At 43.7% G+C, this 13976-nt stretch overlaps 1 protein-coding gene across 4 annotated transcripts in view; it reads right to left on the bottom strand.

Moving 5' to 3' along the window:
- AMMECR1 (AMMECR nuclear protein 1) overlaps positions 1–13976 on the bottom strand; it is a 179688-nt gene that overhangs the window by 31360 nt on the left and 134352 nt on the right. Inside the window, exon 3 of one of the 4 annotated variants that reach the window (XM_061598340.1) lies at positions 4606–4720. In XM_061598340.1, the coding sequence (XP_061454324.1) occupies positions 4606–4720 (115 nt within the window). Of the gene's footprint in view, positions 1–4605; positions 4721–13976 lie in introns of those variants that run through there. The other 3 variants (XM_061598342.1, XM_061598343.1, XR_009759274.1) reach the window with 3 other exon arrangements.

The following is a 13976-nucleotide window of genomic DNA, read 5'->3' as shown; positions in this document are numbered from 1 at the left end:
AGATAGCGGGGCAGGAAGGCACTGCTCCTTGAGGGATGCAGAAACAGCGTGCCCAGTTCCCATTAAGAACCCCTTGGCAGCATGACCTGATGAGCAGTGCGAGTCACACACAGACATGCCATGGAGGTATGAATGGACAAATGAAAAGGCCTGCATCTGCACTCCATGGTCCCAAGTGACCTTTCTGGAAATTAGCTAGAAAAAACGTGCATTATACTTGAACAACAGGTGAAAATGGCAGCAACGTGAAAAAACCAAATGGGAGCTAATGGCAGCCAATTCACTCATCCCTCACCTCTTGCTTCCACGCCTGAAATTTCTAGGAAAGAGAGGACTTCCCCCTTTTGAATCCACTGAAGAGATACATTTCTTCAGTTGAGGAAAAATATTCCACTAGCCAGTGGAAAGAAACTCTTTTATCAGCCTGCACAGAAGTGCAGATGCATCCCTGAGTGATATCTTCAGCTCCTCGTGTCATTAAAAAACACTGCAGCGCAGTGAGCCATCTAAGCACCCGGAATTTGGAAGTGGTTTTGCATCCGTCAGCAAATTGCTGAATTAGCTCCCACAAGATCATCAACAGCATACCTACAGAAGTAAGGTCTCCTAACCCGGCTGATGGCCTTTCAGGATGATCTGGAAATGAGCAGTTATACCAGATGGAAGACCCACATTCTTTCTTAAGGTCATATTCTAGCCATCTTTTGCCATTCACATTGCATAACTGCAGTTCCCTTAAAAGAAACATGGATGATATAAACTGTATCACTGTAAGGGGACATCATTATTTTAAAAATTAACATTTCAATAACATTCCTTCTCTCTCATAGGATGCTACCATTTTGCCCAAAATCAGGGTGGTGAACCTCAGGTTCGGAGGCCAAATACGGACCTCCAGGCCTTTCTATATGGCCCTGGGGACATTCCTTAGGACATGCCCTCCTTGAGTGCTTTGTCTGGCTGGAATGTGTTCTTTGAAGTGAGATAATGCCTCTTGCTTGTCTGTATGGAGGGGTGTGCATATGTCTACCTCCTTCTGTCTCTCTATATATTATATACACAATCTCCAACATGTGGCTGGAGTATAAGATAGGAGTCACATCCACTTCCCTCCCCACTTTTGCCTATGGCCCTGTCCACCAGTAACATGTGGCCCTCAGAAGTTTGCCCATGAGGGAATGTGGCCTCAGGCTGATAAATGTCTGCCTACAAAGGGTAGGAGGAAATAAAGAGGGGGGAAGGCTTCCCAAGTCCCACTGACTCACTTTAGTTTGACAACAACATTAGAAACCAGTCCATTTCCCCTGGGATACAGGGTAGGAAGAGGCACCTGCGAGGGACTCATTCATAAGCTCCCCCTGCCCCAACCTTCTGGCCTTTAACTACAAATTGTCTTCCTTGGGACCCATTCCTTTTTCCTCCCAGCTGTTTTAATTAAGAATGCAAAGGTGGCACATCAGTGGCCGCTGGTAGCACCTTGGACAGCTCCTTGAAAGTTCAGACTAAAACCCGGCAGCAGATTCCCCTGCCCCACTGCCATGGAGCCACCAGCCGCCACTGTGGCACATGATGTGGCGCTGCCAAGTGGAAACAAGTAGTTATTTCTGTTGATGCTAAAATTGGTATCTATAAGAATGTAAGAGAAGCTTGCTGGATTAGACCAAAGACCCGAGTCCAGCATTCTGTTTTCACAGTGGTCAGCCAGATGCCTACGGGAGGCTCGCAAGCAGGACCAGAGTGCAACAACACTCTCCCCCACTCATGACCCCCGGCACATCACCTTATCCTCCACAATTTTTTAAGACTGGCAGAACTATACAGGGTAAGGAAATCACAACAATCCTAATCTTGTGCTTTTCTTGTAAGGAAAATATTGAGGTAGGGAGCACTTGCCAGGAAGAATCTCCTGGCAGAGATTCTTTCCCACACTTGTTTCCTGAAAATGTTCTTCCAGACCGTTTTTAATCCCATTTACCTGTTTTTTCCCCACTAGCTGGTTTCAGAGACTGGAAGCAAGCTGAGCTAGGGACAAGCATGTTTGTGTGTGTATGGGAGTTCAGAGGGAGCAATTCCGGGGGAGAACTGGAAGGAAGGAAGGAAGGATTCTCTGTGCACAGTTGTGCCAAGGTAACATGTAGCTCTGCTCTAAGTTCTCTGATTAAACACTACCCCAAGTGAAAGCACTGAATATAAAACAGTAAGAATTTAGCCAGCTTTCAATTCTTTAGGATTGCAAATGATACTGTTTACCAGTTCATACATAACACTAAGCTAAACTATGGTTTGGCATGACCAGGCAAACATTGGGATTCCCAGAGAGAAAAGGTTGCTTTGCCCTTCATCAGTCCTGCTGCTGCCATACTGCTGTGAGGTAAGCCATGGTTTGGGTTAACATTACATCCAAACCTGGGCTCATGGTTTATCTCCCCCAGACAAAGCATGAGTAAGCCATAGAACAAACCATGACTACAGCTCATGGTTTGTTGGAGCAAGATAAACCACAAGCCTGGGTTCAGACATAACACTAAGTCAAACCATGGCACAGCTCACAACAGCAGGACCAGAAGAGGAGCAAAGCAGCCACAATATACTCTCCAGGAACCCACACGTTTGCTCATTGCACTAAACTATGGTTTGACTTAGTGTTACATATGAATTGGGTGACTGAAAGGCTGTTTTTTTTTATTGTGCTAAACAGTAATATGCAAAAACCCTCGGGGACTTTGCTGTAAGGCCCACTTTATCCAGAACACATTCAGTTGCTCTGTTATACATCAGACAGACATTTGGCAATGTACTAGAAGAAGTGAAGGAACCCAAATTTCAGCACACACTAAGAACTGGCCTTAATTGTGTGTCCCGCTTACTTAAATACTAAAATTACAGAATGTAATCGATACTTTGAAAAGGTCTGAAGCCATATTGTGACTATTAGGGGAAACCCAAGTGTATATTTAGAGAAAATGCTATTCACAGCATACTGTACTACACTGTTTACAGCTTAACTATTCTAAAATGCTAGGGTAGCTAACATCACAAAAGTAGTTTCTAAGCATACCATATCCAGATTTCTGCTATTAATTGCTGTTATTTAAAATGATTGCTAGGTCTTTGGCACATTTTGATTTGAAGGTCAAAACTAAATAAACTGTGGTTAGAAGGCAAGATGTTATTCACATAGAGCAGCCAACTGGCAGCTTGCAAAGTTGCATGCAAAACATCACTTCAGTTATTAATATTTGAAAGCTGTGATGCAACCAACTAGTACATTTCTACTCTTGCAGCTTATAAAACAGCCAGCAGAATTTCTAGGGGGGGGGGAGAACCTGTTCCCATTGTAGACACATCCACAAAGACCAAGATCTGCCTGAATTTCTAACAGTCAAGATTTTTTAAAACAGGGAATTGGCACCAACAGTATAAAGACCCAGGCAATAAGAAGCCCTTTCCATATTGAGTTATCTGTGAGTTATCCTGCTCCTCTGCATTGACTAGCATTGTATAACTGATTCTTTCTAAGGCTAGCCATTAAGATCATTTGCAGCTTCATCAGTGAACGCAAACCCGTGCAGAGATTACACATTTTAAATCTGCAAGACAAAGAAAAAACCCTTAATGTTCACTTCTTTAGGAACCCCTAAAATCCTACATTAGAACTGATCTGATGCATATCAAAGCAAATGCTGGAATATTATGTGGCACTCTGTGATTACCGTGAGCCCATTAATCAAGTGACACAGTTTTCAGAAACCTAGCACCCACTATAAATTGCTCGTTGCAGTAAGGAAATATTTAAAAGATGCTGAAAAATGCCCTTATCTTGTGACTTTCCATGCTCCACAAAGAACCGTGTGTGGCTTTTAATGGTAACTGCTCATAAAGGTTGCTGCTGCATCCATAATGTATATGGAATAAAAGAGATAAAGGCACTTACGTGGTTCTTGCTGTGTGGCCTGCACCTTGTTTATTCAATTCAAGGACACTTCCATTTCAGTCACTCAAAGCTCTTAGGCCTAGAGCTTTCACTGAGACAGTAAACCTGTGCCTGGGCTGTTCTACTATGCACATGTAGAAATTATTCCTATACATAAAATACTACCACATCAGCAAGAAGGATAGGCCTGATAACCCTTTGCCCTGATAACTTTTTTTTTAAGTGTAAGTAATTTTTTTTTATAGGAAGAAGCATTCTATACCACCTGCAATCTGGTACAGTCCAGACACAGATATACTGTCTCAGTGAGAAATTGGACTTAAGAGGTGTTAAAGCGACTAGATATGGACTGGGGGAAAATCAAAATTCTATTGTGTGCTTGTAGGGTGTAATGGTTAAATTCAGTGTTGGAAGTGTAATTGTCTGGCTACACTCTGTTCCAGAAGAACTTTGACTAAGCAGAGGTCTTTAAGCAGCTCCTGTGTGTGTGTTTACACTTCTGTAGCACAAAACAAACCCTAATGAAGGACGAGATTCTAAGACACTACTAAAATGAATATGCTAAAGTATTCCAATCTTATTTTGTTTTAACGAGGATGACGAAGGAATGGTGCTCAACAAAGCAGCAACTCTTTTAATGTGGAGAAGGGGGGGAGACTGAGATTCCTTACCTCCCAATCTAAGTAATCACAGACATCTTCAAAATTAGTAAGTAGAGACACTGAGCAGAAAAGCCGTGGCAGCTCATCCCTCGTCATTGGGGGGAATCGGCTATCTTTAAGGGCACTGTGAAAGACAAAACAGAATAAAACCTGATTGTAAATAAACTGAAATGACACAGCTGAACAGACATTTGGCCTTAATAATAAATTCCCAGCAGTCAGTGGAATACCTCTAGACATCAACGTTTTTATCCCCCCCCCCGACATTTATTTACTTGCTTATTACACTTGTACCCTACCTTACTTCCAAAGAATTCAAGGCAGTGGATACAGTTTTCCTTTCTCCCTGCCAATTTTATCCTCAAGAGAACCCTCCAGTTTAAGTTAGGCTGAGAGGCAGTGGCCATATTCACTCAAACCATTAAACCAAGGATGGGAAACTTGTGACCCTCCAGCTGTTGCTGTTCTACATCCCTGGATGTTGGTCATGCTGGTTGTGGATGAAGGGGGTTGGTGTCCAATGGCACCTGGAGGGCGGCCACAAATCCCCTATCCCTGCACTAAACCATGGTGCACAAGCCGGAATGACCCTAGCAAAGCCTTAGACTTACAAGCTCCTCCTTCTCTTCCTCTCCCATGGCAAGGAGGAGGACTGCCTGGTTTGTTATTATGTACAGACCAGGTATTGTTGTTTGAAAAAAACTCTGATCAGTTTCCAGACAAACCAGCCCCAAATCATGGGCTACAAAATCGACTCATCTAACTAACCAGACTCTGCTTTAAAACATGATCTCTGCTTCACTGGCACTCATTCTAGCTTGTGCATGTAGCTCTGAACCACAGTTTAACATTATGTGCAAACCGGGCCACTGACCGACCAATCCAGTGAATTTCATGGCCAGGTGGAGATCTGAGCCTGGGTTTCCCCTACTCAGTCAGTTTATGCAAAAGCAAAACATTCCACAGATCATTGCCCATCCCTCCCACATCTGAAAAATCCAGTTTTATAGGCCAGAACCTTTGTGAATAAACCAGCCAAAAGACAGCAAATGTGCTGTGCAGGACAAGACCATGCTCCACAGGAAGGGGAATACAACAGCTCTCAGTGCTAGCCAAAACCCAAGACTGAAATACTTCACAGACTTTTAGAGGCAAACAATATTATAAGGATAAATACATTGCAAAAATATTAAAAGGTTGATCTCAAAATTTCAGTAAACAGAGAATGAAAGGCATGGCTCACACCTCTGGAATATAAGGCCCTTTGCGGAACAGACAAAAGGCCAGTCAGTGAGAAGGTTGTGAACCTGAAATAATCCTCAACTGTTCCAATTCCTACTACAGAGTATTAAGCATACAGAGGTATCTGACACATCACAGATTTAAATGCAGTAGTAGGAAAAATTGGGAAACAGTGGTTAACATAGACAATACATTTCAAACCATATTTGAAAGAACACTAAAGTACGATATTTGGAGGAAGCAGCCAGCTCAAAACAGGAAAGCAGGGGAAATTTGTATAATGTGCATTCACTTATTCCTAGGGGTGAAAGTTTGCTCCAAATAATTCTTTGAAAATTGTGATGTTGATTTAGTTAGTCTCTAAATATAACTATTTGTTGCTTGCTCACATAATATGCAATATCCATATTTGATACTCAGTTATACTGCATTTAAATATTTGACAGTATGTATTCATTACATTTATATCCTTCCTTTCTTCGGTGATAGAACTGAGGGTAACCTGTATACCCACAGAGCCCCACACGATCTTTCATGCAGTTACTGGCCTTGTAAGCACTATTTAATTTCACCAAGGCTGCTGCATCATGCGACTTCAGACTACACCTATTTGATAGCATGTCCGCTGGCATGCAACAGCATTTTGCATTTGAGCAGCAAACACAAAATGAATGACAGATGGCAGTTAAGTCTAAGGCACTCAAATCTCAAAGTAAAATTTCACATTCAGAATTTGAATTGCAACATTAAACATTTTGATAAACTCTCTCAATTCTATTATTGCTTAGATTTAGTAAAGGACTTATAACATAATAAGCCTTCACAATAGTAAATTTATACACAGCAAGGAAGAGGAAATAGCAAACTGGGCTATTGTTTCTTCTGCTTAGGAGAAAATCGCATGCAATAGAGATGTTGACTGAGGTAGTACTGGCCCATTTTGCACAAAATACTAAGCCAAACCATGATTTAATCTGAATGTGCAAGTGTGTGGAATCCTGGAGAAAAGTTTGCAGCCACTTTGCTATACCTCTGGTCCTGCTGATGCTGTGGGCTAAGTGTGCCATCTGACCCCTGCCGAGTGGCAGAGCCACTGTTTTGAACGTAGAAGGTCCTAGGCCCAATCACTGGTGTCTCTAGACAGGGCTGGGAAAGATTCCCTGACTGAAACCCTAGAGAGCTGCCGCCAGTCAATGCAGAACAAGATGGACCAACAGTTTGATTCAATGTTTGGCAAATTCCCATGTTTCCTCCAGTCAAACCATATGGGTTAAGCCATAGAACAAACCGTGGCTATAGCTCATGGTTTGTCTTGAGTAAGACAAACCATGAACCTGGGTTCAGACAAGGTTAAGCCAAACCATGGTTTACACTGCAGCAGGAGGACTGGAGGAGGAGCACAGTGCTGTAATTTCTTCTCTGGGAACTAGTGTGTTCATGTTAAGCCATAGATTGGCTTAATATTACGTGCTAACTTGGTCATTGTTTCTTTCAATAAACACATTCCTCCTTTCCATACTCACTAGCTTCCAGCTATGACAGAAGTTTAGGGAGGCCAAATCAGTCCAATTCAACTGCAGTGGGAAAGTCTCATCTGTAGATCACACAGCAAATTAAACAGACTGGCAGTTGTTTATCAAACCACTGCATTTGCTCAGGAGGATGATTTTTGTCATGCATTCCACTTCCATTTCTATTCTTCTGCTTTCAGAAGACAATTATAGTCATCAGCTTTTATAAGAGGAAAATTTCTGAGAAGTCTGGCTTAGTAATAAATGGGCTCATCATTATAGCCAAGACTACCCATTAAAGAGTGAGTGTCCTTTTTGGGAACTTATTACATATTACTTGGAAGCAGAGGTACTCAGAACTTCCCCTTGACTTAATTTATCTTGTCCTAGTTGAAGAATGGTCCTAATGTCCTTGTTTTCCACCATTTTTCTGTCTCAAATTTCTAAAACAATTGTGCATGTAGTTTGATCCTTTTATTTTGGTGGCTTTTGTTCCCACTTGGGTAAACCATGTGTATGAATGATTGTGAGCATTAAAAACACCAGACATATTTTTTTCTAGGATGCAATAATATGCACAATCATCTCAACATGGAAATGTCCCAGCAGGTTAGCATGGATCTTAGTGCAGATCCTAATCCAAGTAGTTCAATTCTTTTACAACCAGCAACCTTTTATTTATTATGTATTTACTTGTTACATTTATACCCCACCTTTCACCATGGAACCCAAGGTGGCATACATGTGGTTCTCAGGTGGTCTCCCATCCATGCACTGACCAGACCCAGACCTGCTTAGCTTCAGCAAGGTGGTGGCTTCATGTGCCTTCAGACCATAGCCCGGGACCATTTAGGTAAAGAGCAGCACATATGTACACACTCTTCCACCTAAATAGATTTTTAAAGGCTATTTTCATATAGTTTTTTTGTGGGGCATTTTAATGCACATAATTGCTTGGGTGTATGGCTTACATAAATGGAGGAAGTTCACAGAACAGAAAGTTGCAGCAAGAGTGCAAAGTTATTTGTGAAATCAAATGTATTTCCCATGCAAATCAAATGTGGGCAAAGTGCAGTGAGGTTGCAAATGAATGGGAGGGGGAATGACCATCCCAACTTGAAAGTTAAGCCCCTTTTATTTCAATGGGAGTTTGGGTGCAGCCCAGATTTCCCCTGATTTCTTCATGGCACTTGCAATGCTAGCATGCAGTAGAAATCCCATCTTGCATTGATTGTTCCCCACCACCACTTTAGAAAGCTGTGAAGCAGTCATTTGCAAATAAGATTCCAACTCTGTTTCACCTGTTGTCTCAATGGCTGGCAGTTGGACCAGAGTACAAAATGGTCTGCATGCAAACTATCAACAGAGCTCTCCACAGGGCAATCCTCCTTGGGTGTTAGCCACATGTTAAAACTCCACAGCATTGTAACAGCTGTGGCCAAAAACAAAACAAAATAGCTCCCAAAGCATAGAAATGCTGGTGAAAGCAAAAGCAACAACCCCAGACTGATTCAGGCTAAGCAAAACGCAGTTTGGCTGAGCTTTTCCACTTCTCTTTGGAAAGGAAATCCTTTTCTTTACCTAACTGTGACTTGTACTTTTGCTTTAGATAAATGGCTAGCAGCAAAAGAACAGAAAGGACAGTGCGCTTCTTGGAACAATTAGAGGTTTACATTTCACTGCAGGAATACTTGTTTTGTTTGAATTGAGTTGGTCAGACATTACTACATGAGGACCAAGTGACGTTACTGAATGACACAGGCAGAGAAAAATGAAACAATTTCTTTGTTGAATTTAAATGACAGAGGTCCCAACACACAAAGTTAGAGAGGTGCTAAAACAAGCTTATTTCATGCTATCCCAGGAAGAGCATCGTAGCAATGGGAAGACCAGCCTGGCCCCATCCCCTGTGCAGAGAAGGAGCCGCTGCAGGCAGCTTGCTTCTCTCCTCCTATTGCCAGCTGCTTAGAAATTGCATAGGCGAGGGAAAGCACACCCCAGCCTCTGTTGCCAATCAGAGGAATGCGGGTTGCTGGGTCAACTGCATCCAAGCAAGATCACTAGCAAGGAAAGATCAGCTGGCTGCCAATTGGAAATAAATTCCTGTTTACAAGGTCGCTTCTAGATAACCTGTTTATTGAGCATTCATCTTGATTTTCATCTGCTGTGCCAACTGACCTGTGTGTGTTGTTTAATGCCAGATTGGTACATAACAAGACCACACTCATCCATGATTTGATCGTGGATGAAGGTGCCAACTTGATGTGCATTACCGAGACCTGGGTGAGTGAGCTGGGAGGAGCTGATCTGACCCAGCTTTGCCCACCTGGATACTCAGTGCAACACCAGTACAAGCTGCAGGGATGGGGGGGAGGGAGGAGTTGCTGCGGTCTACAGAACTTCCATCTGTGTCACCAGAAAACCACTCTGTCTTGGAGCTGGGCTGTGAGGGCCTGTGCCTGGTGTTGGGCCAAGGAGACAGGAAAATAGGGTTGCTGCTGGTGTACCATCCACCTGCTGCCCAGCAGCTTCTCTGACTGAGCTGGCAGAGGCTATCTCAGCTGTGGTATTGGAGGAGCCTAGAACGATAGTCTGAGTGATTTCAATGACTATGCTGAGGCTGTCTCTAGTGTTCCTGCTTGGGACTTCATGGCCTCCATGACGACCATGGGGTTGTCTCAAGTCGTCACCGGCCTGACACATAGGGCAGGGCACACCCTTGACTTGGTTTTTTCTCCAGATGGAACAAGGGGTGGCCTGGAGATGGGGTGGTGGTGAATGTCACCCTATTGTCATGGTCAGACCATTTCCTGGTGAAGTTTAGACTGATGGCTCCAATCCTTCCCTGAAGGGGTGGTGGACAGATTAAGATGGTCCACCCCTGGAGACTAATGAAATCCATAGGATTCCTGAATGTCCTGGCATTGTTCCCAGCAGATAGATCAGGTGACCCTGCTGAAGCCCTTGTCATGCTGTGGAACAGTGAGGTGCATCGGGCTGTTGACTTGTTGCCCCCAAGCGCCCTCTCCAGTATTGTGGAGCCCAATTTGCACCTTGGTACACCAGTGAGCTAAGGGCAATGAAACAGGCTGGACGATGGCTCGTGCACAAGTGGCGAAAGATGTGCTGTGAGGCTGATTGGGCATGAGTAAAACATCATAACTGTGCCTACGGTGCGGCAGTGAGCCCAGCGAAGAAGGCCCACGTCTCTGCCACCATTCCATCCTCAAGTAGCCGTCCAGTGGAGCTTTTCTGTATTGTCAGGGGACTGTTGACATCAACTCCGGGAAATGGAGTTTTAGACCCTTCAGGGACCCACACTGAATTGTTTCCAACGCCCTGATGGATGGCCTTTATTGGGAGAAGGACAGGAGGAGTGTAACCCTGTTATTCTTACTTGATCTCTTGGCGGCTTTTGATACCATCAGCCATGGTATCCTTCTGGGCCGACTTGGTGAGATGGATATTGGAGGCACTGTTTTACAGTGGATCGGATCCTATCTTCAGGGTCATTTTCAGATAATAGCATTGGGAGATTGTATTTGGCCCCCTGGCAGTTGTTCTGTGGGGGGCTGCAGGGTATCATCTTGTCCCCAATGCTGTTTAACATCTATATGAAGACCTTGGGAGCAGTCATCAGGAGATTTGGGGTGAGGTGTCAGCAGTACGATACCCAGTTCTATTTCTCTGTAACATCTGAATCCGGAGAGGCCATGTAAGCCCTGGATAGTTGCCTGGACTCAGTGGTGGGTTGGATGAGGGCCAATCAACTGAGTCTGAATCGTAGCAAGAAGGAGACGCTGTGGGTTGGTGGTTCCCGAGTTCAGATGATTGGTCAGTTGCCTGCTTTGGACGGGGTCGTACTCCCTCTGAAAGAGCAGTTCCGTAGTCTGGAGGTGCTCTTGCATCCATCTTTGTTGCTGGAGGCCCAGGTGACCTCAGTGGCTAGGAGAGCCTTTTACCAGCTTCAGCTGTGGCCGCTTCTGAACTGGGATGGCCTGACCACTGTTGTCCATGCACTTGTAACCTCCAGGCTGAATTACTGTAATGCACTCTATGTGGGGCTACCCTTGAGGTTGGTCCAGAAGATGCAGCTGGTGCAAAATGCAGTGGCGTGATTGCTCACTGGAGCAGGGTATCGTCAACATGTCACCTCACTGCTGAAAGAATTGTACTGGCTACCTATTAGCTACTGGGCGAAGTTCAAGGTTCTAGTTTTGGTGTACAAAGCCCTATACAGCTCAGGACCAGGATAGTTGAAAGACCGTCTTATCCCTTATATACCCAGTTGATCACTGTGCTCTGCAGGTGAAGGTCTCCTGCAGATACCATATTATCAGGAGGTCCATTCTGCACAATATAGGAAACAGGCCTTTAGCGTAGTGACACCTACCCTTTGGAATTCCTTCCCTTTAAATATTAGACAGGCGCCATCTCTGTTATCTTTTTGGCACCTACTGAAGACCTTCCTCTTTCAACAAGCCTTTTAAGTAGAGCCCTATGTTTTGTTTTAATATATTTTAAAGTCTGTTATTATGATGTTTTAAAATGTTTTTAGTGCTTTTGTTAGCTGCCCTGGGCTCTTACTAGAAAGGTGTGAAAATGGAAATGGACTGCCTTCAAGTCGATCCCGACTTATGGCGACCCCGTGAATAGGGTTTTCATGGTAGGCGGTATTCAGGGGGGGTTTACCATTGCCTCCCTCTGAGGCTAGTCCTCCCTAGCTGGCTAGGGCCTGCTCAGCTTACCACAACTGCACAAGCCAGCCCCTTCCTTGTCCACAACTGCCAGCTGGGGGGCAACTGGGCTCCTTGGGACTATGCAGCTTGCCCACAGCTGAACAGGTGGCAGGGCACGTAACCCCTGAGCCACTCACTGAGTCCAGACTCTGGACTCCCAGCCAGGCTCTCCTCCTCACTGTGCTATACCAGCTGTGATTTTAAAAAATCTAATAATAATAATGATGAGAATAATAAATTTTCTTCCACAGATTTTATAAGACACCCTCTATTTAGTGACCAGATGCTCTTGGAGGTCGCTGATTCATTGGGTAGCTGTAAGTCGTAGTCAACTTGAAGGCACATAACAACACCACAAATTTAGTGACCATTCATCCTGATTTGTTTGTGCAGTAGTTATCAATTTGCCAATCGATTGCTACCCCACATACTCTGATGCATTTTCCTGTCACTTTCCTTACCACAAAAATACCATTTTATAATAAAAGTGGATGTGTTGCGCCAGAGGGCTTTAATCCACTTTAGTTACACATCTGTCAGTATGCATCAAATCTCTCCACAAAACAGTGACAGTTTAAAGGTGACCCTTGTCATCTCTTCTGGCATACTTAAATAGATCTCCCTCTATCCTCAACTTCTCTTCCCTTATGTGCCTTGCCTTATCAGCTTGTAAGCCTTAGCACTGGGTCTTTCCCATTAAAAAAAATGTGAGTCACTTTGGAAGACAATATTTGTCTGAAAAGTGGGATAAAATAATAAATATAACCAAGGGATAATTTTTAATCAGTAGTCAGCAGCCACACCATTCAGGACTTTACCAATGGTGAACAATGATCCAAAGAGCTAACTTGGGCATATCCATTGGGATCTTTTCACATTTGTTTTTCCTTTGAATATCAGGCTACCATCCTATACTCAAACTAGTTTTTGAAAGCCTCCTTCCTCTGCTTCAAAGGCAGCTTGCCGTGCAGCATGGAGAACCAAATGCTGAGAAACGCAAGCACATGAAGACCCCTTTGGTGTGTGTGCAGCACTTGCTGTGTGGCTCTTTGGATCCTGATGCAGTGATGCTCAGAAGCCACTGCAAACTCTGGCGTGCATTCCCCAGGAATTAGACTGACACATTCTGTCCTGGCTGCACCCTGCAAACAGTTTTCAAAGTCAACCCCAATTAAAATGACAACCAAGACTCATTTTTTAGTTTCTTCATATGTCTCAATTTGGTAAGACCCACTTGCCACAAGGAGGGACATTAGCAGTGCCTGCCCTGGTTTTCCCTTTGTTCCCCAAACAAACTATAAGAAGCAATACAGAGATCCCACAAACACTGTTTATATGTCAACTTGCTAATGTCTATAATGGAAAGGCTATCATGAGGTGTCCCATCGCCACTACAGGGATATCGATCATCACCTTTATCATCATATTGTTTCATGAACTGTCTAAATAATCCTATGAAGTTAACCAAGGTTCTTTCAGGAATTACAAACGTTACCAGAAATGCTCACATGCAGGTACAGTATAAACTTCTTTGCCTCATCATCCCAATTTATGCACTGAATGCCCAATGGAAAATGCTATTGACACAAGCTTGGTTTTTTGTTTTACAGTATTCCTAGGTTACACATCACAGCTCCAATGAGCCAGGCAGAAAATCCATTAGCAGCAACATAAAGCTGGGCAAAGGCACCTAGATAATGCCACCTCACTATTTTAATAGGCTGCTTCTTTGTCAGATACTTTTCTCTCTCTATTGTACTTGCCTGCTGTGCCTTCCTGTAAATTAAAGATGGCCTTGTACAATAAGGCAGAAAATGAAGCCCATTTCACCATGAAAACTGCTTTCATTTGGTGTGATCCCATATTGCAGGGTAAGGGTGTATCATCA

This window comes from Rhineura floridana, chromosome 16 (genome assembly GCF_030035675.1).
Source record: "Rhineura floridana isolate rRhiFlo1 chromosome 16, rRhiFlo1.hap2, whole genome shotgun sequence".
In the NCBI taxonomy this organism is placed as follows: Eukaryota; Metazoa; Chordata; class Lepidosauria; order Squamata; family Rhineuridae; genus Rhineura; species Rhineura floridana.
The sequence above is the reverse complement of the archived record's forward strand: the minus strand, read 5'-3'. Positions and strand labels throughout refer to the sequence as shown.